The following is a 16,020-nucleotide window of genomic DNA, read 5'->3' as shown; positions in this document are numbered from 1 at the left end:
TTAAAGTAAGGTAGTGATTATAACTAAAATTTTGTTACTGTAAACAGAAACTAAAACAAACATTTAAATATTTAGTTATTTAATGTCAAATTATTTGAGGTAAGAATGTCATCGTATCAATTGTTTACAATTTATTTTCCTTATTATCTTTAATTGAATTTCTTGAGTTCCAAACTTGGGAATTCAGTATACCAAACAAAATGTTTAAAAGTAATTTTATGCTATGGTATTTCTTATGCCATAGTAAGTTTGTCTATTTGTATTTAACTATTCACTTACAATTTTCCTTATACATTTTTAGAAACTTTTTAGGAAAATCTCGTTTCTTCTAATAGAGGGCTGTTAGGTATGTGTTTTATATATGAGTATAAAAAATTATGGTTTATCTTCTATTTTAATTAACTACTTATCAGGTATATTAAGGAATATGCTTGTACAAATTTTAAAGAGTTACAGATAAATATAGGAAGGACAACAAGAAGAAAAAGACTATCCTAAATGCCTTTAAATGTATATGAAACATGTGAATATTTATTTATTTATTTTTTAAAATGTGTATATTTAAAAATTACCACAAGATTCTATAATTCTCTCCTAAGACTTAAATTCACCCTCAGTTAACATTCATTTAAATAAATTACATTTATTTATGGCATTATACCAATGTATTAGCAATCAAACTCATTCTAAGGAAAGATCTATTCTGTGGGTGATTTTCTCAAAGCAAGCTATGAATTACTTGTATCATTAACAGCTATTAATTATAAATATTCTGTCTTTTAATTATTATTATTCTTTACCGGTAGTCCTTCCCTTGATAAATGTAGTCTTTCATACCATTTACCTCACTTTTAAATTTATATCTCCAAACCAGTCTTCTATGTACTTCTCTATTTGTTTGTCTAATAAAAATCTAAAACATAATCTGCCAAGATAGAACTTGGATCTTACCACCATATATCTGCTCCATCTATGGTGTTCCCTTTCTCAGTTAATGGTAACTTCATTGCTACAGATGCCAGCACCTTGGAATGGGCTATTCTCTCTCACAGCCTAAGGATTTCATTGGTTCTACTTTGATCTGCAGCCTCTCATCAGTTCCCCCACTGTCACCACCATCTTTCATGTTAATTTAGAGCAATAACTTCCTAACTGGCCTGTAGCTCTTTTTAACCCCTTTTTAAATTTTATTACAATCCAGCAGGTAGAGTAATCATTTTAAAAGGTGATTCCAGTAATTGCATCTCTTCTCAAAACCTTCTAATGATCCTCCATTTTACTCAGTTAGGAGACAGAGTTTTATTGAGACCTAGAGAGCTTATTATTTGTGCTTTAACATGTGCACACGTGCATGCGCGCACACACATACACGCACGCACACACACACAAACACATTATCCTGTATTGCTTTTTATTTCTCATTCAATTTTAGCACACCAATCTTCTTGCTCTTTCTTAAATACCCTGGGGTGTAAGCACACTAGGGTGAGCTCTCCTGTGAGATTAGATTCCAAACCTATTCTCTGGCTTAGGTAGTAAGCCAAAACTTACTACATAGAAGTTTTGTAAAAGTGGATTTCAGCTGAACTTACATTATTTGTAGTCATCAATCAAACAATGTTGTTGAGATAACACCTCCATCGACAGCATGTGTGGTGCAATTATAAGATTATTCTTATTATTCAAATTATATAAACATTCCAACAACATACTGTCTACTGCTAAAGATGCATATGAATAGCTTACTTTCTTTTTTTTTTTTTTTTTTTTTTTTTTGAGACGGAGTCTCGCTCTGTCACCCAGGCTGGAGTGCAGTGGCACTATTTCTGCTCATTGCAAGCTCCTCCTCCTGGGTTCACGCCATTCTCCTGCCTCATCCTCCTGAGTAGCTGGGACTACAGGCGCCCGCCACCACGCCCAGCTAATTTTTTCTGTTTTTAGTAGAGACGGGGTTTCACCATGTTGGCCAGGATGGTCTCGATCTCCTGACTTCGTGATCTGCCCGCCTCGGCCTCCCAAAGTGCTGGGATTACAGGCGTGAGCCACCGCACCCGGCCGCTTACTTTCATATAAGTAGTTAAGTATATGAATAATATAATTCAATCAATTATCTAATATGATACCTATGTAGCTATGTGCATTTAAAAAGTAAAAGAAAACCAGAATTCTGATTAATGGATTTGTAAGCAAACATGGAGACAGTAAAGTGATCTTCAGTTCAGGTTCTGAATATAATTTTGTTTCCTAGGACTAAAATTTTAAGCAAATTAATGTTATGGAAAGTATATTATATGAATCCTAGGATTCCCTTTATATTTTAACACTGTTTATGACAAACCATTTCAGTGCTTATATTCAGTTTTTCTTTTAAAGAGATATGTTGAATAAAAGTTGCATTACCTATATGGTACAGAATCATTGTATTCACCCATTTTCCTCATTAAAGTTTATCTAAATTACAGATTAAAGTTTATTTCAATCTTCAACATGTCTCCAGATTTATTTTTTTCCTTGAATACAAAAATAATAGAAAAAAATAAGCAAAAAGATGCAAAATATATTATACTATGCTATGTATTCCGAAGAAAAATTTACTGTTATGAGGTTTACGAGGGAGAGAATATCATTCAAAATAATACATTTTCAATTATATATTATTTACTGTAAGTTTTGCTTTCTCTTAATTTCCAGAAAAATCTTGGTAGTCTTTGAAAAAGTAAACAAGGCAAATATGTATTCATTACCTCTACTTGCTGTGAAAATAAAATACCATTATTATATTATTTAGAGACAATTAAAAAATTTAAAAATAAAATCTGTTTGGGATGCTTCATTAATAAACAGAATCTAATTTGTTCAAATTTCGTAAGTGTTATATAAGTGTAAAACCAGAGCAAAGAATTTAACATTACATTTTGTACTGATCACGGTATTTTTTATTTCAGATACCATACAAAATGACAACTACATATTATATACGTTTTCAGTTTCTAATGTAAGCACTCTCTTTGTACATATAGTTAAATGTATAATTTGTTCATGCCTAGGTTATTCTTTTATGATGAATTTTTTGGAAAAGGTGTTTACATTGCCTACAGATTTTAAGGGAATATAATGAAATAAATTGTTCAATTACATTGTTATATTTAAATTGTTAAATTCTAAACAAATTGTTACCTTAAAATTTTATAAAGTTTGAGGCCATGTAATTGATGCAAAGAAACCTTTTGACTTCTTGACATGTTATGTTTGTTTTTAGGCAACATGCCCTAGGAAAACAATTTCAACATATTTGAAAATGTTTTAATGAATTAGTCACAGTAATAATTGGTGTGGATTTTGGTTTATTAAATTTTGATTAGTTAATAGGAATGATTTTTTCATAGATATTGGGTTTTTTCATACGTTCTTTTTTAGCAAAGCTAAATTATTCTTCATCAATGTTAGGGTTAGAATAAGAATGAGTATATATGTGTTGCTTATGAATAATTAAGGTTATCTCTGAAAATAAAATTTTCTGGCATATACATAAAAATGAAAATAGTTATTAATGAGTATATTTCTATGTGATACTTGGATGAGGAGAGCTGGTGGGGATAGAGATATAGATGATGACTTTTTTTGCTATTTCATATCAGTATTGTTATTTCAGGTTTGTATCTGATAACCTAATACATAATATCTTACACTATTTTTTCCTAGAACAAATTAGATATTGTGTGCACACATTCATCATATCAGGAAGGAACTACCTTAGCATTTCAGACTGTAAAAATCCTTGGGTTGACAGACACTGTTACAGAAGTTAGAGTGGCGGAAAATAATCAACCAATGAGCGCTCATTCCAATTTCACTTACGATGCTTCTAACCAGGTAATTACAATCTTTTAAAATATTTTAGCTATCATATAATCTCACATTTAACATTATATAACCATTCAGGCACTTATCCTATTTCTCCTCACAATGTGTCTTCCTTTCTTCCCTTCCTTGCTTCCTTCCTCCCTTCATTTTTTTCTTCACTTTTTCTGAACAATATTCCAATTTATGTCAATCCAATTTGTATTTAGATATCAATATGAAGGGAATTCCTTGCTATTTCTCTCTATACATTTCATTTTCTCATGCATTCTAATTATATAGGCCTTTCTAATATTTTCCATAAAAATTCTTCAAATCTGAACTCTAACCTACCTATTGCACACAAAAGAAAATCCCAAATGTTTTAGCTGCTTTAGACTCTTCAACATATTGATTTAGTTCATTTCTTTAGTCTTTCTCCTGTTTCTTTTTTAGTGAGGTCTCATTGTCCTCAAAATATATCTTGTACTTTTCTGACTTTAATTTTGTGTTTACACTTGCCTTCTCCTGTAGAAAGCCTTCCTTATGTTGTGATTTTTGTCTCTTTTTACAGTTGTAGTATAAAGGGGAAAAGAATAACAAAATTGGATGCACTGTTATTGGATGCACAGATTCCAGCTCTGCTATCTCTGCTTCTAAACACACTAAATAAATCTCTCATTATTTTAGCTTTCTCATTTGCAAAATGTAATATTTCAATCATAATGTTGCTTTGGGTAGTAGATTGATGTATTAAAATGAGACTGTAATATTTAAAAACAAGAAAGCAATTATTTTTGTCATTTACCTTTTCTCCATTTATATAATACTAAATTATTAGTAATATTACCATAAATAATTTCTAAATTATTTAAGATATAGAACATTGTCTTATAATATTTTTGTCCAACTCATAGATCTCTGGCCCAGGGCTTTTCAACTATTAATTTTCAGAAAATATGTACTGGTCAATTATTTTTTATTTAATAGGCATATTATGATTTATATTTCCTAGCACTATAAGAATAAATTTATATAAATTAAGTAATACAAGCTTATTTGAACTTTATGACTCTAATAGAGATTAAAAGAGAGAATAACAAAAAATAATTGTATTGGTTATGTATGCAATATAAAGGTCTATCTGTGGCTATTTGTATGTCCACTTTATGCTTATAAATATATGTATTATATATATAATCTTCATAATTCTGCTGTGCATAGATTGATCTTTATATGAATTTTCATTCCTTAAAGTAAAGTTTTGCAACTATGTTTGGTGGGTATCGAAAGGTAAGCTATGCAGATGAAAATCTAGGTGTGGGATAAATCTTGCTCACATTATTCCCAAGGTATATAAGCAATAATCAAACATAATTTTGACATCCCAATTATAGACACAATTCTATGTGTGTGACATGTGTACATATATGTATGTATATACATAAATACACACATATATATTGCATATATATTTTCTGGTTTTCAAGTATTTTATCAAAATTATTAATGATTTAATTTGAAGAATTGCCATCGTTGCCACTTTTTGTGAAATGTAAAATATTTTTTTAAATCATCCAATGATCAGATACAGTGTTTAATGTTTTTGTTTGTTTGTGTTTTTTTTTTTTTTTTTGTCTTCAAAGGTTCTCCTAATTGCAGATCTCAGCCTTAATCTTGGAAGAAACTTTAGTGTTGAATGGAATCAAATTTTCTCGGAAAATGAAACATTTAATTGTTATCCAGATGCAGATTTGGCGACTGAACAAAAATGCATACAACGTGGCTGTGTATGGCGAACGGTAATAATAATTTTAATTATTACTCATGATATGGTTTTCACATAAGCATTTTGATGCAAATTTACATATTATAATTTTAAATCTGCAGCATATAAACTAAATTCAAGTAGATAATCATTTGGAATTTGAAGTTAGCATCTCTGACAGGCAATTCACTTTTATCTTAATTAGTTATCCAAAGACATATCTTAGTAAATGCCAGGCTGAATTGATGTGTAAATTGCTTTCCAGGCACTTTGGATAGTGTAACTTTACTTAATAAAATAATACTCTGTCTGAGAGTTACACTCTACTTGGTGTTGACTGTAGCTGATTTGCTCATTTGGGTAAGATATGCCAGTAGTGGACACTATTTTGAAAGCATTGTCTCAAGTTATTAAGACATATGATGTTGAGTAATGGGCTACTTCTCTTCCACTAAAGATGATAATCTCTGGCCAGTTATTTTGGCTTTCATTTTGACAAAATGATGATGGCTGAGGATGGCAGGTGTTCTTACCAATGTCACAGGAAAGACATTGTAAAACATTCCCTCTTGCTATGCCTGTTTTTCAAATTCTGGGCTTTTCGTTACATCATTGAGTTTTGTCAACAAATATGTTTATTTAATATAACCAAATAATTAAATGCATTTGTTATATCATTGAGGCAAGTCAAGACATATTTGTCAGCAATTTCCCAGAGACATTTACATTTGTATAAAGAGATGCATAGAATCTCTGCCTCCAGAGAAATTATCTCAATTTCTCTCCATTAATTGTTAAAGCAACATAATCTGTATCACTAGTGAAGAATAGGGAAGAATATAAGAACAGAAAAAGTGAGAAGATTCTAAAATCAATACAAGTCAGATAGTGAGGTTCACTTCTCTAAACCTTCTCTTTAAGTTGCCTCTTTTCAGCCAAATCCACATCCATTCCCCTTTGCATTCAAAGTATGCTAACTTTATCAAAACAAATATAAAGGACAGGTGGGAACAATTCATTTTACTAAAGAATAAATATCTTCTAAACATGAAAACGTGAAATTTTATCTTTCCTATTAAATACTTTCAGTGTTTTATATATAATTATGTATATATAACATTATATATAATGCTAATGTTACATATCTACATACATATATATATATATATATATGTATATGTATACACCACAGTTTTTTTATCCACTCATTGATTGGTGAACATTTGGTTTGGTTCCACATTTTTGCAATTGCAATTGTGCTGCTATAAACATGCACGTGCAACTATCTTTTTTGTATAATTACTTATTTTCCTCTGGGTAGATACCCAGTAGTGGGATTGCTGGATCAAATAGTAGTTCTGCTTTTAATTCTTTAAGGAATCTCCACACTGTTTTCCATAGTGGTTGTACTAGTTTACATTCCCATCATCAGTGTAGAAGTGTCCCCTTTTCACTGAATCCACGCCAACATCTATTTTTTTTTTAATTTTTTGATTATGGCCATTCTTGAAGGAGTAAGGTGGTATCACACTGTTGTTTTAATTTACATTTACCTGGTCATTAGTGACGCTGATCATTTTTTCATATGTTTGTTGGCCATTTGTTCATCTTTTCTTTTGAGATTTGTCTATTCATGCCTTTAGTCCACTTTTTGAAGGGATTGTTTGTTTTTTCCTGCTAAATTATTTGAGTTTGTTGTAGATTCTGGATATTTGTTCTTTGTCAGATGTATAGATGGTGAAGATTTTCTCCCACTCTGTGGGTTGTCTGTTTACTCTGCTGACTGTTCCTTTTGCACTGCAAAAGCTCTTGGTTTAATTAAGTCCCAGATGTTTGTCTTTGTTTTTATTGGATTTGCGGTTTTTTTTTTTTTGGTCATCAAATCCTTGCCTGAGCCAATTTCTAGAATGCTATCTTCTAGAATTTTTGTATTTTCTGGTCTTAGATTTAAGTCCTTAATCCATCTTGAGTTGAATTTTGTATAAGGTGAGAGATGAGAATCTAGTTTTATACTCCTGCATGTGGCTTGCCAATAATCGTAGCACCATTTGTTGAATAGGATGTCCTTTCCCCACTTCATGTTTTTGTCTGCTTTATCGAAGATCAGGTGGCTTTAAGTATCAAGGTTTAATTCTGGGTTCTCTATTCTGTTCCATTGGTCTATGTGATTATTTTTATACAGTACCACGCTATTTTGGTGACTATGGCTTTATAGTATAGTTTGAAATTAAGTAATATGATGTCTCCAGATTTGTTCTTTTTGCTTATTCTCACTTTTGCTATGCATGGTCTTTTTTGGTTTCATATGAATTTTAGGATTGTTTTTTCCAGTTTGGTGAAGAATAATGATGGTGTTTTGATGAGAATTGCATTGAATCTGTATATTGTTTTGGCAGTATGGTCATTTTCACAATATTCTTTCTATCCCTCCATGAGCATGGGATGTGTTTCCATCTGTGTCATCTATGATTTCTTTCAGTAGTGTTTGCAGTTTTCCTTGTAGAGGTCTTTCACATCCTTGGTTAGGTATACTCCTAAGTATTTTAGTTTATTTTATTTTCTGCAGTTATTGTAAAAGAGGTTGAGATTTTGATTTGATTCTCAGCTTGCTTGTTTTTGGTTTAAAAAAGAGCTACTGATTTCTGTACATTAATTTTGTATCGACAAACTTGCTGAACTATTTTATCAGTTCTAGGAGCTTTTTGGAGGAGTCTTTAGGGTCTTCTAGGTAAACAATCATATCATCAGCAAAGAGCAACAGTTTGACTTCCCCTTTACTGATTTGGATGCCATTTCTTTCTTTCTCTTGTCTGATTGCTCTGGCTAGGACTTCCAGTACTATGTTGAAAATAAGTGAGAATGGCCATCTTTGTCTTGTTCCAGTTCTCAGAGAGAATGCTTTCAACTTTTCCCCATTCAGTATTATGTTGGCTGTGGGTTTGTCATAGATGGTTTTTATTACATTGAAGTATGTCCCTTGTTTGCCGATTTTGCTGAATGCTGGATGTTTAAAATGTTTTTCTGTGTCTATTGAGATGATCCCATGATTTTTGTTTTTAATTCTGTTTATGTGGTGTATCACATTTATTGACTTGCATATGTGAAACCATCCCTGTATGCCTAGTATGAAACCCACTTGGTCATGTTGGGCTATCTTTTTGATATGTTGTTGAATTTGGTTAGCCAGGATTTTGTTAAGGATTCTTGCATCTATGTTCCTCAGGGATATTGGTCTGTAGTTTTCGTTGTCCTTTCCTGGTTTTGGTATTAGGGTGATACTGGCTTCATAGAACAATTTAGAGGGGATTCCCTCTTTCTCTTTCTTGTGGAATAATGTCAATAGATTGGTATCAATTATTCTTTGAATGTCTGGTAAAATTCTGCTATGAATCCATGTGGTCCTGGACATTTTTTTTGTTGGTAATTTTTATTACTATTTTAATCTCACTTCTTGTTATTGATCTGCTCAGGTTATCTAATTCTTCCTGATTTAAGGTTGTGTCATTCCAGGAATTTATCCATCTCTTCTAGGTCGTCTAATTTATGTGTGTAAAGGTGTTCATAGTAGCCTTGAATGATCTTTTGTATTTCTGTGGTGTCAGTTGTAGTATCTTGCATTTCATTTCTAATTGAGCTTTTTTGGGATTTCTCCTTTTCTTGATCAGTCTTGCTAATGATCTATCAATTTTATTTATATTTTTAAAGAACTAGATTTTTGTTTCAGTTGTCTTTTGTATTTTTTTGTTTCAATTTCATTTAGTTATGCTCCGATCTTTGTTATTTCCTTTCTTCTTCTGAGTTTTGGTTTGGTTTGTTCTTGTTTCTCTAGTTCCTTGAAGTGTGACCTTATATTGTCTATGTGTGCTCTTTCAGACTTTCTGGTGTAGGCATTTAGGGCTATGAACTTTCTTCTTAGTACTGTGTATGTTGTATCCCCGAGGTTTTGATAGGCTGTGTCACTATTGTCATTCAGTTAGAAGACTTTTTAAATTTTCATCTTGATTTTATTTTTGACCCAATGATCATTCAGGAGCATATTATTTAATTTGCATGTATTTGCATGGTTTTGAAGGTTCCTTTCAGAGTTGATTTCCAGTTTTATTTTACTGTGGTCTCAGAGAGTGCTTGATATAATTTCAAATTTCTTAAATTTATTGTGCCCTATCATACAGTCTATCTTGGAGAAAGTTCCATGTTCTGATGAATAGAATGTATCTTCTGTGGTTGTTAGGTAGAATGTTCTGTAAATATCTGTTAAGTCCATTTTTTCTGGGGTATGGTTTAAATCCATTTTTACCTTGTTGACTTTCCAGCTTGATGATCTGTCTAGTACTATCAGTGGAGTATTGAAGTCCTCCACTATTACTGTGTTGCTGACTGTCTCAATTCTTAGGTCTATTAGTAATTGTTTTATAAATTTGGGACCTCCAGTGTTAGGTGCATATATATTTAGGATTGTGATATTTTCCTGTTGGACAAGGCCTTTTATCATTCTATAATGTCCATCTTTGCCTTTTTTAACTGCTGTTGCTTTAAAATTTGTTTTGTCTGATATAAAAATAGCTACTCCTGCTGGCTTTCAGTGTTCATTTGCATGGAATGTTTTTTTCTACCCCTTTATCTTGAGTTTATGTGAGTCCTTATGTGTTAGGTGAGTCTCTTGGAGGCAGCAGATAGTTGATTGGTGAACAGTTATCCATTCTGTAATTCTGTGTCCTTAAAGTGGAGCATTTTAGGCCATTTACTTTCAATGTCAGTATTGAGATGTAAGGTACCATTCCATTTATTGTGCTATTTGTTTCCTGTATACCTTGTTTTTTTTATTATGTTTTATAGGTCCTGTGAGATTTATGCTTTAAAGAGGTTCTGTTTTGATGTATTTCTAGGATTTGTTTCAAGATTTAGAGCTCCTTTTAGCAGTTGCTGTAGGACTGATTCTGGTAGTGGACAATTCTCTCAGCATTTGTTTGTCTGAAAAAGGTTATATCTTTCCTTCATTTATGAACCTTAGTTTCTCTGGATACAAAAGTCTTGGCTGATAATTGTTTTGTTTAAGGAGGCTGAAGATAGAGCCCCAATCCCTTCTAGCTTGTAGGGTTTCTGCTGAGAAATCTGCTGTTTTCTTTTATAGGTTACCTGGTGCTTTTGCCTCACAGCTCTTAAGATTTTTTCCTTCGTCTTAACTTTAGATAACCTGACAACAATGTGTCTAGGCAATGATCATTTTGCGATGAATATCCCAGGTGTTCTTTGAGCTCTCTTGTATTTGGATGTCTAGGTCTCTAGCAAGGCCAGGGAAGTTTTCCTTGATTATTCCCTCAAATATGTTTTCCAAATTTTTAGATTTCCCTTCTTCCTCAGGAACAGTAGCTATTCTTAGGTTTGGTCATTTAACATAATCCCAGACTTCTTGCAGGCTGTGTTCATATTGTCTTCTTCTTTTATCTTTGTCTTTATTGGATTCAGTTAATTTAAAAACCTCATCTTCAAGCTCTGAAGTTCTTTCCTCTGCCTGTATGATTCTATTGCTGAGACTTTCATTTCTGTGTTTAAGGCCATGTGGTAGGATGATATCATCAATGAAGTAAGCTTGAATAGATGAGAAGTGTTCAAAGACTAAACCCTGGGCGATTACAAACTTTAGCCAAGGAGGAAATGACAAAGGAGGCTTAGAAAGAACAGCTCAAGTATTGGGTTGGAAATAACATGCTGGGTCCTGGAAGCCAATTGAGCAAAGCATTTAGAATGGAAGAAATGATCAACTGTGCAAATTGTTTGTCAGTAAGATAAGGACTGGAAACTGACATGTGGATTTGGCAACATGGATGTCTTTGGTAAATTTGACATGCAAACATTAGATTTAGTACTAGGGATGAAAGCCTGGTTAGAGTGAGTTCAAGAGAAAATCAAGGGACAAATTAGAGATAGTGAGTATGATGAACACTTCTATGTTTTGTTGTAAAGAAAGCAGAAAAAATAGAACAGTAGTCAGAGAAGTTACTGAGGTAACATTTACTTTAAAAAAATGAGAGAAATAAAATCAGTTTATGCTGTTAAAAATAACATAATGAATGAAATATTATTGATGCAAGACAGAGGGTGGAGATTTGAGGGAGAAATATTTTTATAGGTAAGGAGGCCTGGGATAGGGTACACAGATGAAATTTTTCACTTTAGATAGAAGCCAGACAGTACACCCTCAAGAAGATGAGTCAAACAGAGTATCTCAATTTAGTCAGCTTAGGCCCCTTTCTTTTAAAGAGCTTTTATGAGGACTTACACAACTTCTTTAAAAGGAAATTGGAAATGTAAATAAATATAATATTTCTCTGCAAAATATAATAATTTAATAAACAAGGAAGATAGGGAGAATGGATTGTGGTAAGGCAACCAGCCATCATTGCCACAGTTTATAATTCTTTTTCTTAGGTTTTATCTCTCACTTCTATGTTAAACCAATCAATTCTGATTCTTGGCCAGGGTTCCTATTTCAAATCCAGGTCAGGATGTAATTGACCAGTATAAGAACAAGTTAAAAAGAGAAGGATTGAGAGTTTCATTATAAGTAAAAGGACTCTAGAACTTGCCCTTCAGAGGCATGTTATAATGCCATTTTATACACAATAATCAACAATCAATATGAAGAGTAAGAACAAACATGGAATCAAAATTTATTAGTAATAGACTTGCTTTTGCAGACAACACAATTTAATGCTATTTTTTGAGTTAAAAAATGTATGACATTTGATCCTTCTGCTCTACTGTTCTTTCTCTAGAGTGTAAATGTAAATATTTTGTATAAAATTTTAGTACATGGGATCCTAAATCGCATAAAATATATTTTGTGTTATGACTGTTATTTCATTTTTGTATTAATGAAACTTGTAAATCATACAATGTGTGACTAAACATCAGTATAATTTTAAAGAGTGAAATATTACGAGGCTTGTAATTTCTGGCAATGAACGTGAATTGTGTTTTCAGGGTTCTCTATCCAAAGCACCTGAGTGTTACTTTCCCAGACAAGATAACTCTTATTCAGTCAACTCAGCTCGCTATTCATCAATGGGTATAACAGCTGACCTCCAACTAAATACTGCAAATGCCAGAATAAAGTTACCTTCTGACCCCATCTCAACTCTTCGCGTGGAGGTGAAATATCACAAAAATGATATGTTGCAGTTTAAGGTATGCTTGATATAAACTACCCAAAGGCTTAACTCATCTCTTGAAACGAGATTTTGAATAATCCTGTGATTGATATTTAATGTAATATTAAAGGTTATTAACATATTTGATAATATTTTGATTCTATAAAAATATTTTTTCCTACACAACTCATAGCTAGGTGCCCAATAAATGAAACTGCTCATTCTTGCTAACTTTGTGATAAATACAAAGATGATTTTAAAAATAAATTTAAATTCTTGCAAAACACATAAGTCATTTATTATCAAACTATGCTAATAGTGTCATTAAAATAAACAAAATTGGATGCCTACTGTTTCTATTATTAGTTGTGGTCTTAATTTTCAGGCCAATGCAATAAGACATACCAAAGCAATAATTTCATTCAACTTTTAGAGATAGCTTTTTTTTTAACTTAAGAATCCAAAGGAATCCATTAAGAATAGTATTAGAAATTTAAAATATCAACAAAATAACTAGATGTAAAATTATATTTCCAAGGATATTTTCTTGTACATTATTGCTCACTATTTAGAAGCAGAAATAACAACAAATCTCATTAGCAAACTCAAATGAAAAAATCAAATAATAAATCATCAAAAACTATAGGAATAAGTGGACTATCTATAAGGAGAAAAACTATTAAAAATGTTCATATTAAGTGTTTTAAAATTATAAATAAGTGTAAACGATATTTTAAATGTTAATTCACTTTAGCTCAGTTGCTGCTTTTAAAGTATTTTCATATAAATCTTAGTGAAATATCTTTTGAGACTTCATAAAATAACTTTTAAGTTTGTCTGAAAAAATAAACACCTTGCAATTGTTAAAATTCAGCAAGGGGTAAAGAATAAAAATTCATATAATTAAAACAGTGTGGAACTGGAGATAGCATTGCCTGATTGTTTATTGAAACAAGATGGCACAAAAGCATGAAAGATTGTTTGTGTGTGTGTGTGTGTGATGGCACAAAAGCATAGACGATTGTGTGTGTGTGTGTGTGTGTGTGTGATGGCACAAAAGCATAGAAGATGTGTGTGTGTGAAGAAAGGTTCACAAATTAATAATGAAGAGGTAGGTTATTTAATAACTTATATAGAAAAGTGTCTGTTTTTAATCATATGATAAAATAAAATTTAGAATGAGTTCCATGTGAAAACTAAACATAAGCCTAAAACAAATTTAGCTGCATATTTATTTTGTATCTGGCTAGCAAAGGGCTTTCAAGCCACAGATAAAAAGGCATAAGTGACATAGGTAAAAATCTACACATTTTCTAACATAAAAATAAAATATGTTTTCACATCAAAAAACACTATAAACAATTAGAAGACAAAAGTGGGTAAATATCTGATAAAGATGTGACGTAGGGAAAGCAATTTCAACTCACGTAATCAAGAAAAAATATCAAGACCTCTCATAAGAAGACATTTAACAGAAGAAACTAAAATATCAACATAATTACACTCATTAAAAATTCCAGGATCAAAATGCAATTTAAAGTACAGTGGAACATAAATGCTGAATAATAATGTAGAAAAAGATGAAACCTCATAAGTAAGAAATGAAATGATTAACAACGAAAAATAAATGCTTTTAATTTAACATAAATTAGCATTAGAGTACACATTTTGGTGAGAATATTAATCAGTAAACAAATTCTGGAAAGCAGTTTGTCAATAGTTATCAAAGACCCTAAAACGGTAAGTATACTCAGACCCTAGTGGTATTTAAGAAATGTGCTGAAGAAATAAAATCATAAATAAACATAAATTAGCATTAGGGTTTATTGTATAATCATATGTATGACAAAAAATATTGAAACAACTTCTGTTTTTAACCATGAAATAATTTTGGTATACCTATACAATAGAATATTTAGCTCTAAAATTTTTGTTTTGATTTCCTATTATATAGAAAACAAATCACAATACATTTTTTAAAGGTTCAAAAATGTAGTACTCAGTTTGGACCCATTATAAATGTGTATGTGGAATTCTATATTGATACGGTTATATGGACCATGAATGTAGAATTAGAAATTATATGGATAAAAATTCTAAATATTCTTGTTTGAGCCATTATTTAAATTAGTTCATGATATGTACATGCTATGTCAGCAGAGTAAACTTTTTTCCTACTTATCTTCAATAGATTTATGATCCCCAAAACAAGAGATATGAAGTACCAGTACCGTTAAACATTCCAACCACCCCAATAAGTACTTATGAAGACAGACTTTATGATGTTGAAATCAAGGAAAATCCTTTTGGCATCCAGATTCGACGGAGAAGCAGTGGAAGAGTCATGTAAGTAATTGAATTATTTGATATAAAGGATATTTTAATTTTAGCTTAGGAAGGGAAAAGTAAAATGATTAACAGCCTTCACTGTCCTAGAGTAGCATCACACAAAAAAAATTAAGTCGTGCTAAATAACTTTGCCCATTTTAATATTTCTAGCTAAACATAGTCCATGGGACCATTTTAAAGGATTGGCCCACAATTTTATCTACACTTTGGAGGTGTTCAATTTCACTATTAGCATCAGACTCTTCTTCTAATCAAGTTGAGAACCAAAGCCAAAACCTCTTTTAAAGAGCATGATGAGTGTTGGCAAAAATAAGTATTCGGAAACAAGTGAAGTAAATGTTTTATTAAAACTGTTGAAATCGTTTATTGGTGCTTGAATCTGATAGAATTAATAATTTATCTGCCAGGTATTAGTGAAAATAAGTTACAACACGTAAGTCCAGATATATTTTTATGTTACAGTGAATACATTTAATTTTAAAATTGTAGTCTTTATTTTATTCAAAAGATCTATAAACTATAATATATTAAAATATAATTTTATGTAATTTAAGTTTGCCATGCCATTCCTTAGATGATGTTATCAGGATGTTTTCTGGTATTGTCAAGATATGTACAAATAATACCTAAAACTATATCTGGATTATTTTAATAATTTTGTTGTTATGACAATATTTTTGTTCAAAAACATGGGAAGCTAAGTCATTTTATAAAAATATCCTGGTGCAAGGGCATTATTTATTGTCATTTAACAAGCATTATTCTCGATTAGTTTTCCAAAATAATAAATATAAAAAGTTAAAATATGCCCAGATTACTTGTAATACTTATGCTTCCTCTCCTTGCCAATGTTACTTTCCTTCCTCTTTATGTTCTTCTTGCAAATGAGTTGAATAATAATATGTTTCTTGT

At 31.3% G+C, this 16,020-nt stretch overlaps 1 protein-coding gene across 1 annotated transcript in view; it reads left to right on the top strand.

Annotated features, from left to right (window-relative positions):
- Positions 1–16,020, top strand: part of SI (sucrase-isomaltase) — a 102,816-nt gene that overhangs the window by 43,648 nt on the left and 43,148 nt on the right. The window contains exons 23-27 of the mRNA XM_003256396.2: positions 2,946–2,995; positions 3,703–3,873; positions 5,487–5,642; positions 12,593–12,796; positions 14,951–15,105. Coding sequence (XP_003256444.1) covers positions 2,946–2,995; positions 3,703–3,873; positions 5,487–5,642; positions 12,593–12,796; positions 14,951–15,105 — 736 coding nt within the window. The remainder of the gene's footprint in view (positions 1–2,945; positions 2,996–3,702; positions 3,874–5,486; positions 5,643–12,592; positions 12,797–14,950; positions 15,106–16,020) is intronic.

Source organism: Nomascus leucogenys, chromosome 11 (assembly GCF_006542625.1).
Source record: "Nomascus leucogenys isolate Asia chromosome 11, Asia_NLE_v1, whole genome shotgun sequence".
Lineage (NCBI taxonomy): Eukaryota > Metazoa > Chordata > Mammalia > Primates > Hylobatidae > Nomascus > Nomascus leucogenys.
The sequence above is the reverse complement of the archived record's forward strand: the minus strand, read 5'-3'. Positions and strand labels throughout refer to the sequence as shown.